At 32.9% G+C, this 13,616-nt stretch overlaps 1 protein-coding gene across 8 annotated transcripts in view; it reads left to right on the forward strand.

Moving 5' to 3' along the window:
- LOC149426721 (very long chain fatty acid elongase AAEL008004-like) overlaps window positions 1-13,616 on the forward strand; it is a 98,332-nt gene that overhangs the window by 49,547 nt on the left and 35,169 nt on the right. For 6 of the 8 annotated variants that reach the window (XM_089638109.1, XM_089638132.1, XM_089638150.1 and 3 more), the window contains one exon: window positions 11,332-11,579. In XM_089638109.1, coding sequence (XP_089494235.1) covers window positions 11,480-11,579 — 100 coding nt within the window. In that variant the 5' untranslated portion in view covers window positions 11,332-11,479. Of the gene's footprint in view, window positions 1-10,562; window positions 10,830-11,331; window positions 11,580-13,616 lie in introns of those variants that run through there. The other 2 variants (XM_089638116.1, XM_089638141.1) reach the window with 2 other exon arrangements.

The raw sequence follows: 13,616 nt of genomic DNA on the forward strand, positions 1-13,616 counted from the left end.
ATTTATTTTGTCCTTTACTAAAGTTCTTACTTAATTTACTAACAATTATATTTTTGTCTTTTCTTAAACCATAAAAAGTAAGTGAAAGTAGTTATTTTGACAACAAATAGATAGCAACGCTAATTAAGTCACATGTAATTTGATAATAACGGTTTTTTGTGGGTTTTTACAGATTGGCATCAATGAAAAATAATTTACTATATTTCATTAATACGTCATTATTAAAAATTCTTACATTTTGTATTTTTATATTTTTTTACACTATATGTATACTTTGTACTTATAACTGTTTAACTTTATATCTATATTAATGACACATGTTATGCCGTATGTTTTTAAATAAATAAATAATCAAACAAAGCCAGAAAACTTTAAAAAATACTCCTATCTATCCCATTGATCAATGTATAAAACAAACCAATCAGAAATAAATCAATCTTATTCTGTTTAAAAAAAATAACAACGCTATTTAAAAATATTGTTTATTTATTCATCAAATTACTTTTGCATACTTTTGGTTAAAATTTCTCCAAATTTTATTTTCGTTTTATTACCATTAATTAGTTTAAAATATTAGCATAATAATAAATGGGTACAGGCCGACCGCCACACATGTTCTCTGTAGCGAATTCAGAGTGGTAAAAAGCGAATGAAAGTGAAGATTATGTACCTGTACGAGTGGTAACGGGCGAGATAATTCTAGTTTCAGTGGTGGCTCGCGCGGAATGGAAACTGCTTTCCGATCAAAGCAGGGAGACGGGTGGGGGTCGCAAGTAGCTAAGTATTCAAAAGTCGCGGGGATGACAACATTTGGACGTCGAAACCAAAACAAAATGGTTTTAATAAGTGCATTTGGAACAGGAAGTTTCTACATTTTCTTGGATTATTGTTTCTTGTTTCGTAAATATCAGCATATTCTTTCATAAAAACTTTTTTCTTTTAGATATTTTATGGCGGGTCAAATGTTTTCAAAACATTGAAACATTGGGGCGTAGCCATAAACGTCGGAGCGTGGCAATACACATTTGTGTATGCATATTCGATGTTTTGCTTTTGCCTTTGCGGGCAGGAACCTGACTTTATACGACATAAAAGAATATTAAATAAATACTTCTGTTTTAACAAACTTTCTTAGCAAATAATTGAATAAGTGTAGTTGTTTTTTATTTACATTCAGACGTCCTTTACCATCATTAAATTGACTCTACGTCTAACATTAAAATATGTATGAGTTAACTAATATTGAAGACATTGTAGCATTATGCAAACGTATCATCCTATTCTGACCTGAGTCTAGTGATTTAACTCAGATGTTTAAATGGCTTCTCTCACGAATTATTACTGTAGACAGTTACTTTCTTGTTTTGAAAGTCAAGTTTGCCAAATTTCATTAATCTCGGAATAAAACTGACGAGTTGTATCAAAAACGAACCCATACGTCACACCGGAACACTCTTCTTCACATAATATACATATTGAAGATTGCTGAATAAAATAATACAGACAAAGCTGTGATTTTTAAAAACTAGATCCTTACACTACAATAATGTATAATGCTTAAATTTGATAACTTTGGGATCCTATTATTAATTCTTCGCTTTTGAAAAATCATTTGGAATCGGTTTTCAATCAAATTCCGTTACACGTATTGGAAATAATAAAGTAACATTACAATTGTTTTAAGAATCTCCTCAATTTGTTTGCAATCCGGTTAAAAACGGGATTACAGGCCTTGAATAAATTGATATATTTCTTGACAATCTTTTTTAGTAAAATACTAATATTGTCACGATATCAGAACACGTGTTTATAAAAAACCTAAATAATAATTTTCCCATTTTGTCACTATATATATCAAGACAAACGCAGGTGCATGAACCCGTGTTCCGATATTATAAGAAAATTTACTTAAAAATTTATCAAGAAACGGCCTGCAATCCCGTTTTTAACCGGATGATCATTAATTTAAAGAGATTCTTAATAAGTTAGCAATTTTAAATCAGTCGTAGTTCGAGCTTTAAGTTGTATACAATATAGTTAAAACTACCAAAGATTGGGTACAACTCTCATATTTGAGATATTTACAATTGTATCTCTATCAGAGAATCGCTTTCTCTCTCACCGAAAGATCCAACGCGTAACTAAGGCGAGAGCGCTGCAGAGAGACAACGACTAAGTTCAAGTGTACGCCAGTCGAAGCGAGAGAGTGAACCGCGACCCAAATGTAACACGCTTTACCGTCGACTCATAAACATGGACTGCCCGTCTTCCTCTAATTAACGAATCGTACGAAGTTTTAACAACGCCTCTATTAAATTAAGTAGAGTAATCAATTTTAAAATCAGTTTTTATCGTATCACGAATTTAAAATGGCAAAAATTGTCATAAAAAAGTATATTAAAAATTCTCTGACAATTTTTTAGTAGTGTGTTTGACTTAGTACATAAATCATTGACATAATATTCGTTACATGTCAAATATTTCTTGTGAGTGAAAAGTGTACGTTATCTACCTATCATTTATTACGGTAAGTGGCTACTACGTGACGGAGGGATATTATCGTCTGTCGCTAAATGCAAACTTATATTTTGATTTCCGTTTACCGTATCTCTAGATTAGAAAATATGTTATTTGTGTCAATAAGCTTTTAGGTGCATTCTGGCTCACCCCACTTATGGTTAAAGTTACTCTGTTAAAAATTTTTCAAATTTTTTTTTTTATATTAAAAGCTCTCTAAATAGTAGTTTACTTATAAATGATACCAAAAAATATTTTGTGCGAGAAAGTTGTTTCAAAACTGCAACTTTTTCGAATACCATGACTATTTATTTATTACGAAATTGTTATTAAATAAATACGAAAAACTAAACTTAGTTGCTTTCTGCTATTTATAAATAACAATTATACTCGAAGAAGATCCCATGCACTCTTATATGCTTCGAAAGCGAGGACTTCTGCCTATCAGAACGCGCCAATAAACAGAGCGACTCAACTGCTTAACGACTCTGCATTAGCCATCGACATTTTCAATGTCACCTACAGACAATTCAGTAACTATCTTATAACACATGTGACAAAATAGTAAAACTGCCTGTGTAAACCTTTTAATATGTAATCTTCTCCATGATATATTGGTGTATAACCGTTTCATGGAGAACACGAAATAAAATAAATAAATATAGCAGAAAGTAATAATTTGGAATACTCAATACCAATGTACATTTTTTTAACTCACAGAAGTTATTGAAGTTTTCTAATGCTTTTTAAGATACGAGGTTTACAAAAGTGAATACAATTTAATGGGATATTTTTGTTACTTCTTTGTTATTTTTGTAGACTACAGTCTTGAATGAATTAAATAAATTAAGGTTACTGAGAACAATAACTTCCAGTTTTCCATGTGATATTTTCTCCCCTATCAAGAGCGTATTCTGCACAATACAGCCTCCAGTTAACGTATTCATTAGTTTCGCACTTACTTCCGGTGCGAATAATGTGTGGTTGCAAAAAGTGAATGCCTTTGAATGTCGTATATGTTAAAATCCGAAATAAATTTAAACTCTTTTTTAATGGGACATTGAAATTTATGATTTATTTTATGGCTGAAAAGAATGCTCTGATTTGATGTTTATGTTATGGTCACTATTCTAGAAAACTCGTTTATAAAATTTAAGCCTTTTACTAAAGAGATTTGTAATGCTCTTAAACTTTCCGATTGATTTTTGAAACTAACACCATGAAAAATGTGACTCTCCCTAGTTCACATCGATAATTCAAGGGCTCAATGTCAAACAACTATATCTACAAAAAACATACAAGCTATTCTTGTATTCTAGGTCAGTTAGACAACTTTTTAATTGAGGATTAATTAAAGTTAAAAAATAGTATGTTTGACCAGTTTGCAAAATGCTTGCAGTAGTCTGACTTGTACGTAATTGTCGCCAATATACATATGCTTACCCTTTCTCGACTCGAATGTAATTTATTATCGACTCGAATGTAATGAAATTATATCTCGAAGTTCTGGCAAATTAGACTGAATTGTAACAAATTAGAAAGATAAGAATGTAGGTAGGGCTTTAAGAAAAATAATATCTACATGGGTAAACGTTTAAAAAATAATAGAAGAAAATTAAAATTAAAGAAAGAAGTAAAATTAACAGGTGTATTCGAAACTAATCATGTTTGCTTTGATGCAGAGTCGAAAAGATCTGTACAGGTATTGATAGTTCGGTGAAGGTTGGGTACGCGTACGGTCCGATGATAATGATAATGCATAGGTCGTGCTGTGATATCCACCATATTTTTCACTGTTGTCACTGTAGAAAATATGGCAGAGTCGAGTAGATAGCAAACGTTTATACAAATAACATTTGAGGTTGTCTCAACTTTCAATTTATGAAATATCCTTTGTACTTTCTCCAACCGGTTTATATTACAAGTATAAATAGAAGACCAGGAGTTGATAGCTGCGATCTCACAAAGGACCAGTAAATGAGTTTCATTGACTCAATATGTATTATGATAAGTCCTCGCGTACGTATCTTATTGTTGAACTTAGTAACAAAGCATTTATTAGTTCAGTACAAAACCACTTTTGGCCTCTAGCTCGTAAACTCAACTAGTTATCAATTTTAAATTTATCACATTATTTTGTCAGTGGTACAGCTTTTACTAATCTCTAAATTATGATAAAAAATAGACATCTTTATCATTAATCTGCCCTTCCTAATTAGGTAATCTATTTAAATCACTGGCCCAGTCATTTTAGAGTACATCAAAAGAATGTTTCTTGAGAAAATTCCTTGCGATTTTGTGAAATAGGTTATTGAGTTTTATGGACCTTGGAAAAATCAATCTCTTAAGAAGTTTTGTAATGAATATTTGGAATAGTTTTATTTAGGTGTACCAGATTCTGTGCAAGTAACACGAGATTTATTTCGTTGTATTTCCTTGATGTAAGTGCAGTGTTTGCAATAACTTTACGCATGATTTGTATTAATTTTGATTGTATTTCACGTTAAAGCCATTTGCAACATTCATCTAGACGACCTCGACAAGTCGGGTACAGAAGGAAAGGGGGAATATAACCGCAATAGTAAAGTAGTTAGTTGAGTTGGTGGGTACTTATCCGGGCATTGGCCAATGTATCTCCTGACCAGGGGCGAACTGGCAAGTCTTTTACGGAAAACGTATGCCGAAAACTATACTTGCGTTTCAAATTTAAATCAATTACATAATTTATTTTATAATAGAATTTAATTGTGGTTTTTAAACGTGAATGTGTTATAATGACATATTTTTTTAACATTAAATAAAGGTCTTTTCTCATCTGCACATGAAGATATTGCGTCTAAATCAAGTTTTAATTTTAAACAATATTGAATGTCGCTTATCATCCGAAGCCATTTGAGATCGTCAGCAAAAAGCAAGAAAGTATTACTGTGGATGCATTCTTGAATGTCATCAATCAATTTTAAGAGTATTAGAGGAACCAAGTTTGACCCCTTAGGTATTCCTGAAAATGCCCGGATTTCCATGGACTAATGACCACCGATGGATACATACTGTATAATATTTCTAAAATATGTCACAAAAATTTAATAGATGTTGATAAAATACTAAAGACAGAGATCTCAAATCTGGAAAGACGTAAAAAACAAATATTTTAACGATTTACAAATTTTTAAATATGTGTTATCTCTTCGTTCCAGAGAGGAAGTTTTTTTTTTCAATTATTTCAAATATTACCAAAGTTTTTAAATTAGTATATCTATCTATCCTAAAATAACCAAACTTCCAATATAACGCAATACAAAATGCGAAATCGCCAAGTATATGATTCACAAAAACATATTGCTATTTTTATAACTGCCAATGTTTAGATTGGTAAATCGGTTTTCCTTCTAGATTTTTTTTAGTTTTAGAACTAGACTACAGATTACCTTGAGCAAGATGTTTCATTGCAATAAACATCAAAACTTTTGCTTAAATGGGCATTCATTGTTTTTTTTTAAATGTATAAATTCGTATATTTTAAAATGGGGGCCTCAGCACGGGTGAACAACCCATTGAGGCCAACGTTGCTGAATTGAAATGTGAAGTACTGTAGAGTAATGTATCAATAAATAAATAAATAAATTAATTGCTTCTAATTTTCTTTTGGTTGTGAGTCCGCTACTGCACCTACATAGTTTTGGTCATATCCACATGCCTTCACTACGCAGCCAGTTAGCAGTAGCGGTAGCAGTCGCAGTAAGCTAGCTCGCCTGAAATTATCTCATAAACGAGTTTTTCGACACCGAATGCAATGTGCTGCATATTGGGTGGTACAAAGGAGTGGGTATTCTCTCCGCATTAGAACGTTCCACTGCACCAGAGACGCCTGCATTAGTGCATTGGCCAACCTGGCGAAGGTGTTTAGACTCACGATCGACCGGTAGGAATTACCCATTCCTCTACATATACCCATGGTGCAACTCTCGATGCATTCTCTGTAATACCATGTTTTCCCTTCTACCTAACGGAAAATCTAGTACAAAGTAGAGTTTCCAATGTCTTAGCGTTTAATGGAGCAGTTGTATCAGTGAACAAATAAAAAAACATAACCTAGGCATTTGCTCACATTACGATATGAATGTGTGACAACGTATTTTTTTTTTTTACTTTCCTTCCAAATTTTATTCTACGAAATTTCATATCCTTTGTTCATATATTGCATAAAGTTTTCTTTTAAATAAAATTCTACCAGAAATGGACATCCCAACTTCACCCGAACGGGTCCTAATTTGTCGCGTAGGACGTCAACATATACAAATTTAGCATCTTAAAAATTTGAATTTTACGTATTTTACAAACGGACACGTTATATGTTTCTTAAGTGGTCTTAGATTTTTTTATGAAGGTGGCTTTTCCCTATTTGAATTGTTGTGAAAAAAATATAAACCATTCATAGTCGTTGGGCTAACCTTTTTGTGTGAAGTGTTTGTACTGATTATTTTTTCACTAAAATTCACCGGTCACAAAACTGGCCTTTAAAGAAAGCTGCACATTTAAACATCACCTGGTTATGTCAACAATATCTTACTATCTTTTAATCTCGTAATCACCGCTCTAACAATAATTTCTCCGTGAAATTAGTTTGAACTTCTCCAAGCTTCTTAGTATTACCTTTTGTTACGATTCAAGTCCAAGACTAGCGTATAGCTTGTTACAATAATAATAGCTGGAAGTCAATGCTTCGAGTGTTTGTATAACCAACTAGTACCGTGGGTCTACAGTGCCAGTGGTTTGAACTTTACCGACTAATGAAAGTAGTCGTCAAACTTGTATGCAAGTAGGCAAACGGGAAGAACTTGCCGCAACATCAAGCGCTTTGCTATTGCAAACTGCATTCTGGGATAATTACATTCAATGTGCAAGATCTATTGACGCATACTCTAAGCTCGCTTTTATTGGTTAATCCATGCTTTAATGTTGCATTGCGTTAGTCAATGATATAGTTTACAGCTGGAAACATGTGCTATCGTATGATGCTATCTGTCACTTTGCGAAAGTGGAAAAGAGCTTTAGGTACAACGTGTTGCATAAGTCTTTTTATTTTTTATTATGAAATAACTCATGTATATAAATATGATGTGGAAAATTGCATGTAAGAATTTACACCAATGCAGAAAATTGCACATATGACACGTTATCTTAGAAGACTAAGTAGCCGAGTGGTTAAAATTCCTTGGTTCGGAATCAGAGGTGGCGGCTTTGAAACCATACATATGAAAATACACATTATTTAATTTATACTTACTTGTTAGGTATTTCTACGTACAGCTATGTATTTGCTTTATGTTTCACAGTGGTAGATACTCTCAGAATCACCCTTTTGACTGGCCACCATTCCGAATCAAAAAGTTGAAATGGCGTTAGTTGTGTGGTGAGATCTGAATATCCAGATACTTCCGAACCTTCCACTTGCCGACAGTGGAAGGTTCGGAACGACATCAAAATATATTATTGATGTCGTTGTGACTGAAAACGATTTTTTTGTTTTTTTTTAAAGAGTTTCAGGAAATTTCGGTTTGGCTGAATTCGAATTTGAAAATGATTTTCATCTACAACATCAAAAATGCCATTTTTTGTAATATTGGCACTCCATTACAACCAAAAATCTGAAGCCGCCACTGCTTGCCGATCTCCTTCCCCTTCCTTCCTTGAGTCTCACAACACGTGGGTTTTAACATAAAACATGTGGTTTTTCAAAATCCATCAAAATATATCATAATACATCATAATTAAATAATGGTCATTTTATTTCTAATCGACAACATCTTTGTAAATAATTTCTCAAGTATCGCATTTCTCCACTAACAGAATAAAAATAATTTCGTAGTATTTTTTTGTTTAACTTTGTCAAACTATTTTTTTATTATTTGATTGTCACCTACACGCAAGAAATGTGCATCGAACTTGCTTACCGAACGCATGTTGGATGTTGGCATACCAGTTTTTGGAAATGAAACTTGCTGAAGCCGCCGATCGCCCGGGGGGCATTTTATTTCCCATCCGCGTGTCTTTCTCTTTCATCTCGTCGGAGGACCGCTCGACAAGGCTGACCTGTCGGATTGTCAGGTGGTAGAAAGCTCGCAAAATATTTATGCACTCATTATCTGATATATTTATTTACAAAGATAAATTTTATGAATAATAAGAAGAAAAAATAATGCAAACCTATTTGGTGCTAAATAAAAATCTTTAATCAGATGATTCATGAAAGTACACGCTTACAAATGAATCGCATAGCAAACAAAATCATAATTATTATTATTATAATATTAATCTTAGACTTGCAGAAAAGTCAATAGATGTCGCACATTAAAAATAAAAATAGTATATATTTATCCAAGACACTACACAGATTGTATTTAGTTCGAGTTGAATCTTGGGATCATAGATAAAGAAGCCAGTAAAAATGTGCAGTGAGAAAATGTAAATAATGTTGGTAGTTCTTAATCGAACATACAATACAGGAAAATATGACGAAGGGAATAGGGTCCCATTAGCTCAGTTGGTAGAGCACCGCTCCGGCAAAGCCCTGAGTTCAAGTCCAAGATGCGTCCGTATCTGATTTTTCTGTTTCAATTTATGTTTAAAAATCACATTGTCTTCAATAATCAAAAATTATGTTTAATTGAAAAACTTTTCGTAGGTGGGTATATCCCTTTATTTGTGCAAACGGACGAAACGGTTTCGACACAACCGTGCTTTTGTAAAGACAGCCGGTGTTCATATTCGTAAAAATATTATGTTATTCATATAGTAGTGACCGCCGAATTCAATGGGTAAGGCTTTCCACTAGCAATCCGAAGGTTGCGGGAACAAACACCGGCGTGCGCAAGTAAATTTTGATGACTTTGTGTTTTTTCATGATTTATTCATTAAAAAAAATATGGTATACTTGTGGCACGTTCCAGGGTAAAAGATACTCCCAGTATCGCCCTGGTGTAAGATCACCATTCAGAATTGAAACGTTACTTGAAATGGTATTAGCCGTTTTTGGTGACCACATCTGTATAGCCAGATACTCCCCCCACCTAAGTCTTTCCTACTGACTTCCCCTCCCTTCCCCTACCTTCAGCCTCACGACATACCTTACTTGGGGTGCTATAGTCTCACTGGCTCTAGATGGATGGGAGCAGTTGGTACTCTTGTGCAGTTTAAGTTGCCAATTTCCCATATTCGTTTCAGAAAAATTTATTCAAGAAAAGCACGTAAGTATAATAACGGTTTCAACTTTCTGGTATTATCCAAATTTCATGTTTGTTGACATACTTTATAAACCGATCGTTAAAATGATTAAAAACTTTGTTCCAAAGCCGGCTTCAATCAAGAAGTCTCTACGTTCATCGAACCTCCGAGGCTAACCTTTGGATACCACCTGTGACCTGTGATTGGATGCGGAAGATAATGTCCGTGTTACTATGGGCAAGAGATTTGACAACTACTTCGCTTTTTTGGTCGTAGATATAAAATTATTATAAATGCGTACTTCGTCACCATGAAAAGAATACATATAACTCTAACGGTGCAACTAATAATAACATTATGATAAATGAAGTAAACCTTGAACTTGGTCAAACCCTGAAAACGTACAGAGGCACTAAAATTTTCTTCACACCTCTCAGACGGATATACCTAAAAAAAATATGTGACATATGTATTATTGTCGTGTGGGGTACTTTTTTGTTTGTGAATTCTACGGTTTACGCAATCAATAACTAAGAAAATCAATAAAATCATGCTCCATTATCTTTACCTTATATTTGATATATGAGATTTATTGAAGAGAAGGTCAACATATATCACGGAAAGACGGATTGCCTACAAAACGAAGGAGTTATCATTATTTTGAAAGGGGCTTGTCACGGCCTAGCGGGCTTACCTCGAAAAGCCGTAATTTGGAGGTTAAATACCTGTCTCTTAACCAAAAAAAAAATCGTATGAACACAGTATGTGTGTGAATTATTTTGGATATTTTGATGGGTCCAAGCGCGTATCGGGCTCGGTGTGGAGCCATTCACGTTTCAACCGCGATGAGATAAGCAGTATTTCCTGCTATCCGCGCGTCGCCGTACCGCGCTCAGAGCTCATTCCGTTTCTGGCGAAAGTTTTTTTTTCACCGAGCGTCGATTTCATTTTATGACACCATTGGTTCCGGAATTTCCATCCGCAAATGTAACTTGCTTCGTATTTGTATTTACAATAAATCAAATGTTTCAAAGTTCATTAATACTTGTGCTCGCTTCAACAATCAATCAATCAACAAGACATCCAAAGTGGGTTTAAAATTAGATGTTTATTTATTTGCAGTAGTTAAGTGACTTTAATAGTTGGTGCAAAAATATTATATTTCATGAAACCTAATTCGAATTATGTTAAGTTATTATTTTCTTCGATGGATTGAATCACGTATTGACAAATGCCATTATTAATACATCTTTAAATGATGATTCAAATATTTGCTAAACCTAAACCAAATATGGTGACATTCTTTGACAATTGAAAACTTTGTGTTATCTGATTTTCTCTTACAGAACAACATAATAGTGTCAAAGAAGCAACATAAATTGGCTAGCAACGCATTTTGAATCTTTGAAAAGCGTTTTTTTCACCATGGCGGCTCAAGCTAGAAAATAAACAGCATATATTTATAACATACAAATAACTAAATTACATAACACTGTCACAACTTAATGTGATTTTTTTTAAATAACGAAAAACTTCAAATAAGCAGGTTTTTTTATATATCGTCTTCATAATTTGTTTTTTTTTTTACAGAACGCAGCTTGGGGACTTCTTTCAGCCGTGGACACTGGCTTAAATTTGGATTAAATTTAAAGTGTGATCAATTTAAGTGTTAAAGTGCACGTGGAATCGTGTTTGTGGTAAATATTTGATTTGAAAATCAGCCTGAAAATCTATCAAAATGTCGGGTTTTGTGAAAATTGCTATGGACGATTACTACTCCGATAATAATTGGACAACTATCATAAATAAATATTGGATGCAAGCAGAAACTATAGCTGGTGAGTCATTTGTTACATAATTATTTAATACATCGTTACCAATTTTCTATTGTCAAACGCTTACAAAATAATGTATGAATATAATAACCATTGAAAATTATAGGAGATAAATAAGGTTGAAAACTGACCATTCTAACATTTTCCTGAACTTTAATGATCATTATGTCACTCGTTATTAATTCAAATCTACATAACTTCTATAACGACAAAAAGAAAGTAGTGTTGCCAGTTACCATCACCTGATGACCAAAATGGCGAAAGTGCCTGCCCACTGTACCTACTAGTGTAATTTATGGGGTAGGTACTTTCACCTTTCCATTTTATAAATCAACATTTTTTGGTCGCCTCGATCTTGGCCACCGCACACGAGACGCACAATGTTGTCAGTATAATTTAACGCCAAATTTAAACCGCTGACTGAAACAAAGCATCTTGGATATTCGATGAAGGTTATTTCTATTCACACATTTGGGATTATTTTCGGTTCTATTAATTAGTGAACCGCGGGCCACAACGGTAAAAAAAAATATTATATTTTTCTAGTAATTCACCTAGGTACCGCTAGGTTGAAAGTGAGATATACAATGACCAAACCAGCTTTAAATCGTAAAACATTTTATGATGACGTAAAGAACTGGGAATCAGATATTCCATCATGATTTTAATTTGAGGAATACCTAAGTCAAAAATGTGTATATTATTGGTGTGCTTTATATCACCGCGAATATAAGTAAAAGCATAAAAATCACTTGGCAAACGGATTCTAGAAACTATCTAAATTAGTGCATAAGTTACTTTTATTTATTTTGTGAAAAAAAGTTAAACGAGGAAAATCATCACAGATAATCTTGGCTACAAAATTGTATTATTTAAGTTATTTCTTATATGCGTTCATACATATCTAACGAAAAATATATTTTTTAGTAGTTACGCACATATTTTTTATTAAGTAATTAACAATTTTATTTTAATTCTATGCAAGAGAAACAATATGAATAACTTCAATTTATTAAATTCATTTTATGATGTATTCATAATGAAAAAGAACCGTAGTAAAGATTAATTGAAAATAGTAATTTCACATTATTCTTGGCCTTACACCATTCCTTAATGGTTTTTAGGACGGGTTGTTTCGGAGAATTTGAACAATTCATCAAATTTCAATGTTCATTTTCAGGTTCTGTGAATGTCCTATTCAAGTTCTGTTACTAAATCATTATAGGCAAGTAGCTTGACAGAAAGAACTTGAAAAATATAATTCACAGAACTTGAAAATTAACTTTGAAATTTGAGGATTTGTTCAAATTTTCCGAAACAACCCGTCCAGCTTCTGTTACATTCATTCATACTCTATTTTGTTATTCGGAATATATTTTTATTTTATTTATCTGTCTTCCTGGGCCGTTCTTATCTTCTAATTCCATCATTTCTCACTTCATTTCAATTGGAACCATTCCCTGTTTGGCTTATTGTTTAACTCTTATTATTTATTTTCTTAATAATATTTTCTTAAAATCTGACTCTAACGGACTTCAGTGAATATCAATATAAATTGATTTCATATTTTTTACAAATAATATAGAATAATCATAATTAAATTAAGAATTCCTACATTGAAAGAGAACATGTTTTAGTACTACCGTGTCCATATGCTCAACTGCTCGATTCATAATAATTTAAATATAAATTACACTGATTTTCCACTTAGTAACCATAAAGTAAATTTCTTAAATATGAGCAGCTTTACGCTAAACTTGGTGAAAATATGTATTGATGTATTATTTTTAATTGGCAACCGTCTACAAATTAAATAATAATTCCAAATTGATTAATATTTGGATATCTGCAGCTTATTTAATGATCATTTTAAAAACTTGTAGATACTTTATCAATCGATAGAGAAATCAACACTTTGCAAATGCCATCCGGGTTACCATTCGTCCTGATATATCGGGACTGTTTTCGTTACCGAAACCTCTGTCCCGATAAAACCTATGATTACCCGATTTAAACCTGCACAGTGCAGCAACACTGGTT

Source organism: Hesperophylax consimilis, chromosome 1 (genome assembly GCF_061612785.1).
Source record: "Hesperophylax consimilis isolate HC1 chromosome 1, BYU_Hcon_1.0, whole genome shotgun sequence".
In the NCBI taxonomy this organism is placed as follows: domain Eukaryota; kingdom Metazoa; phylum Arthropoda; class Insecta; order Trichoptera; family Limnephilidae; genus Hesperophylax; species Hesperophylax consimilis.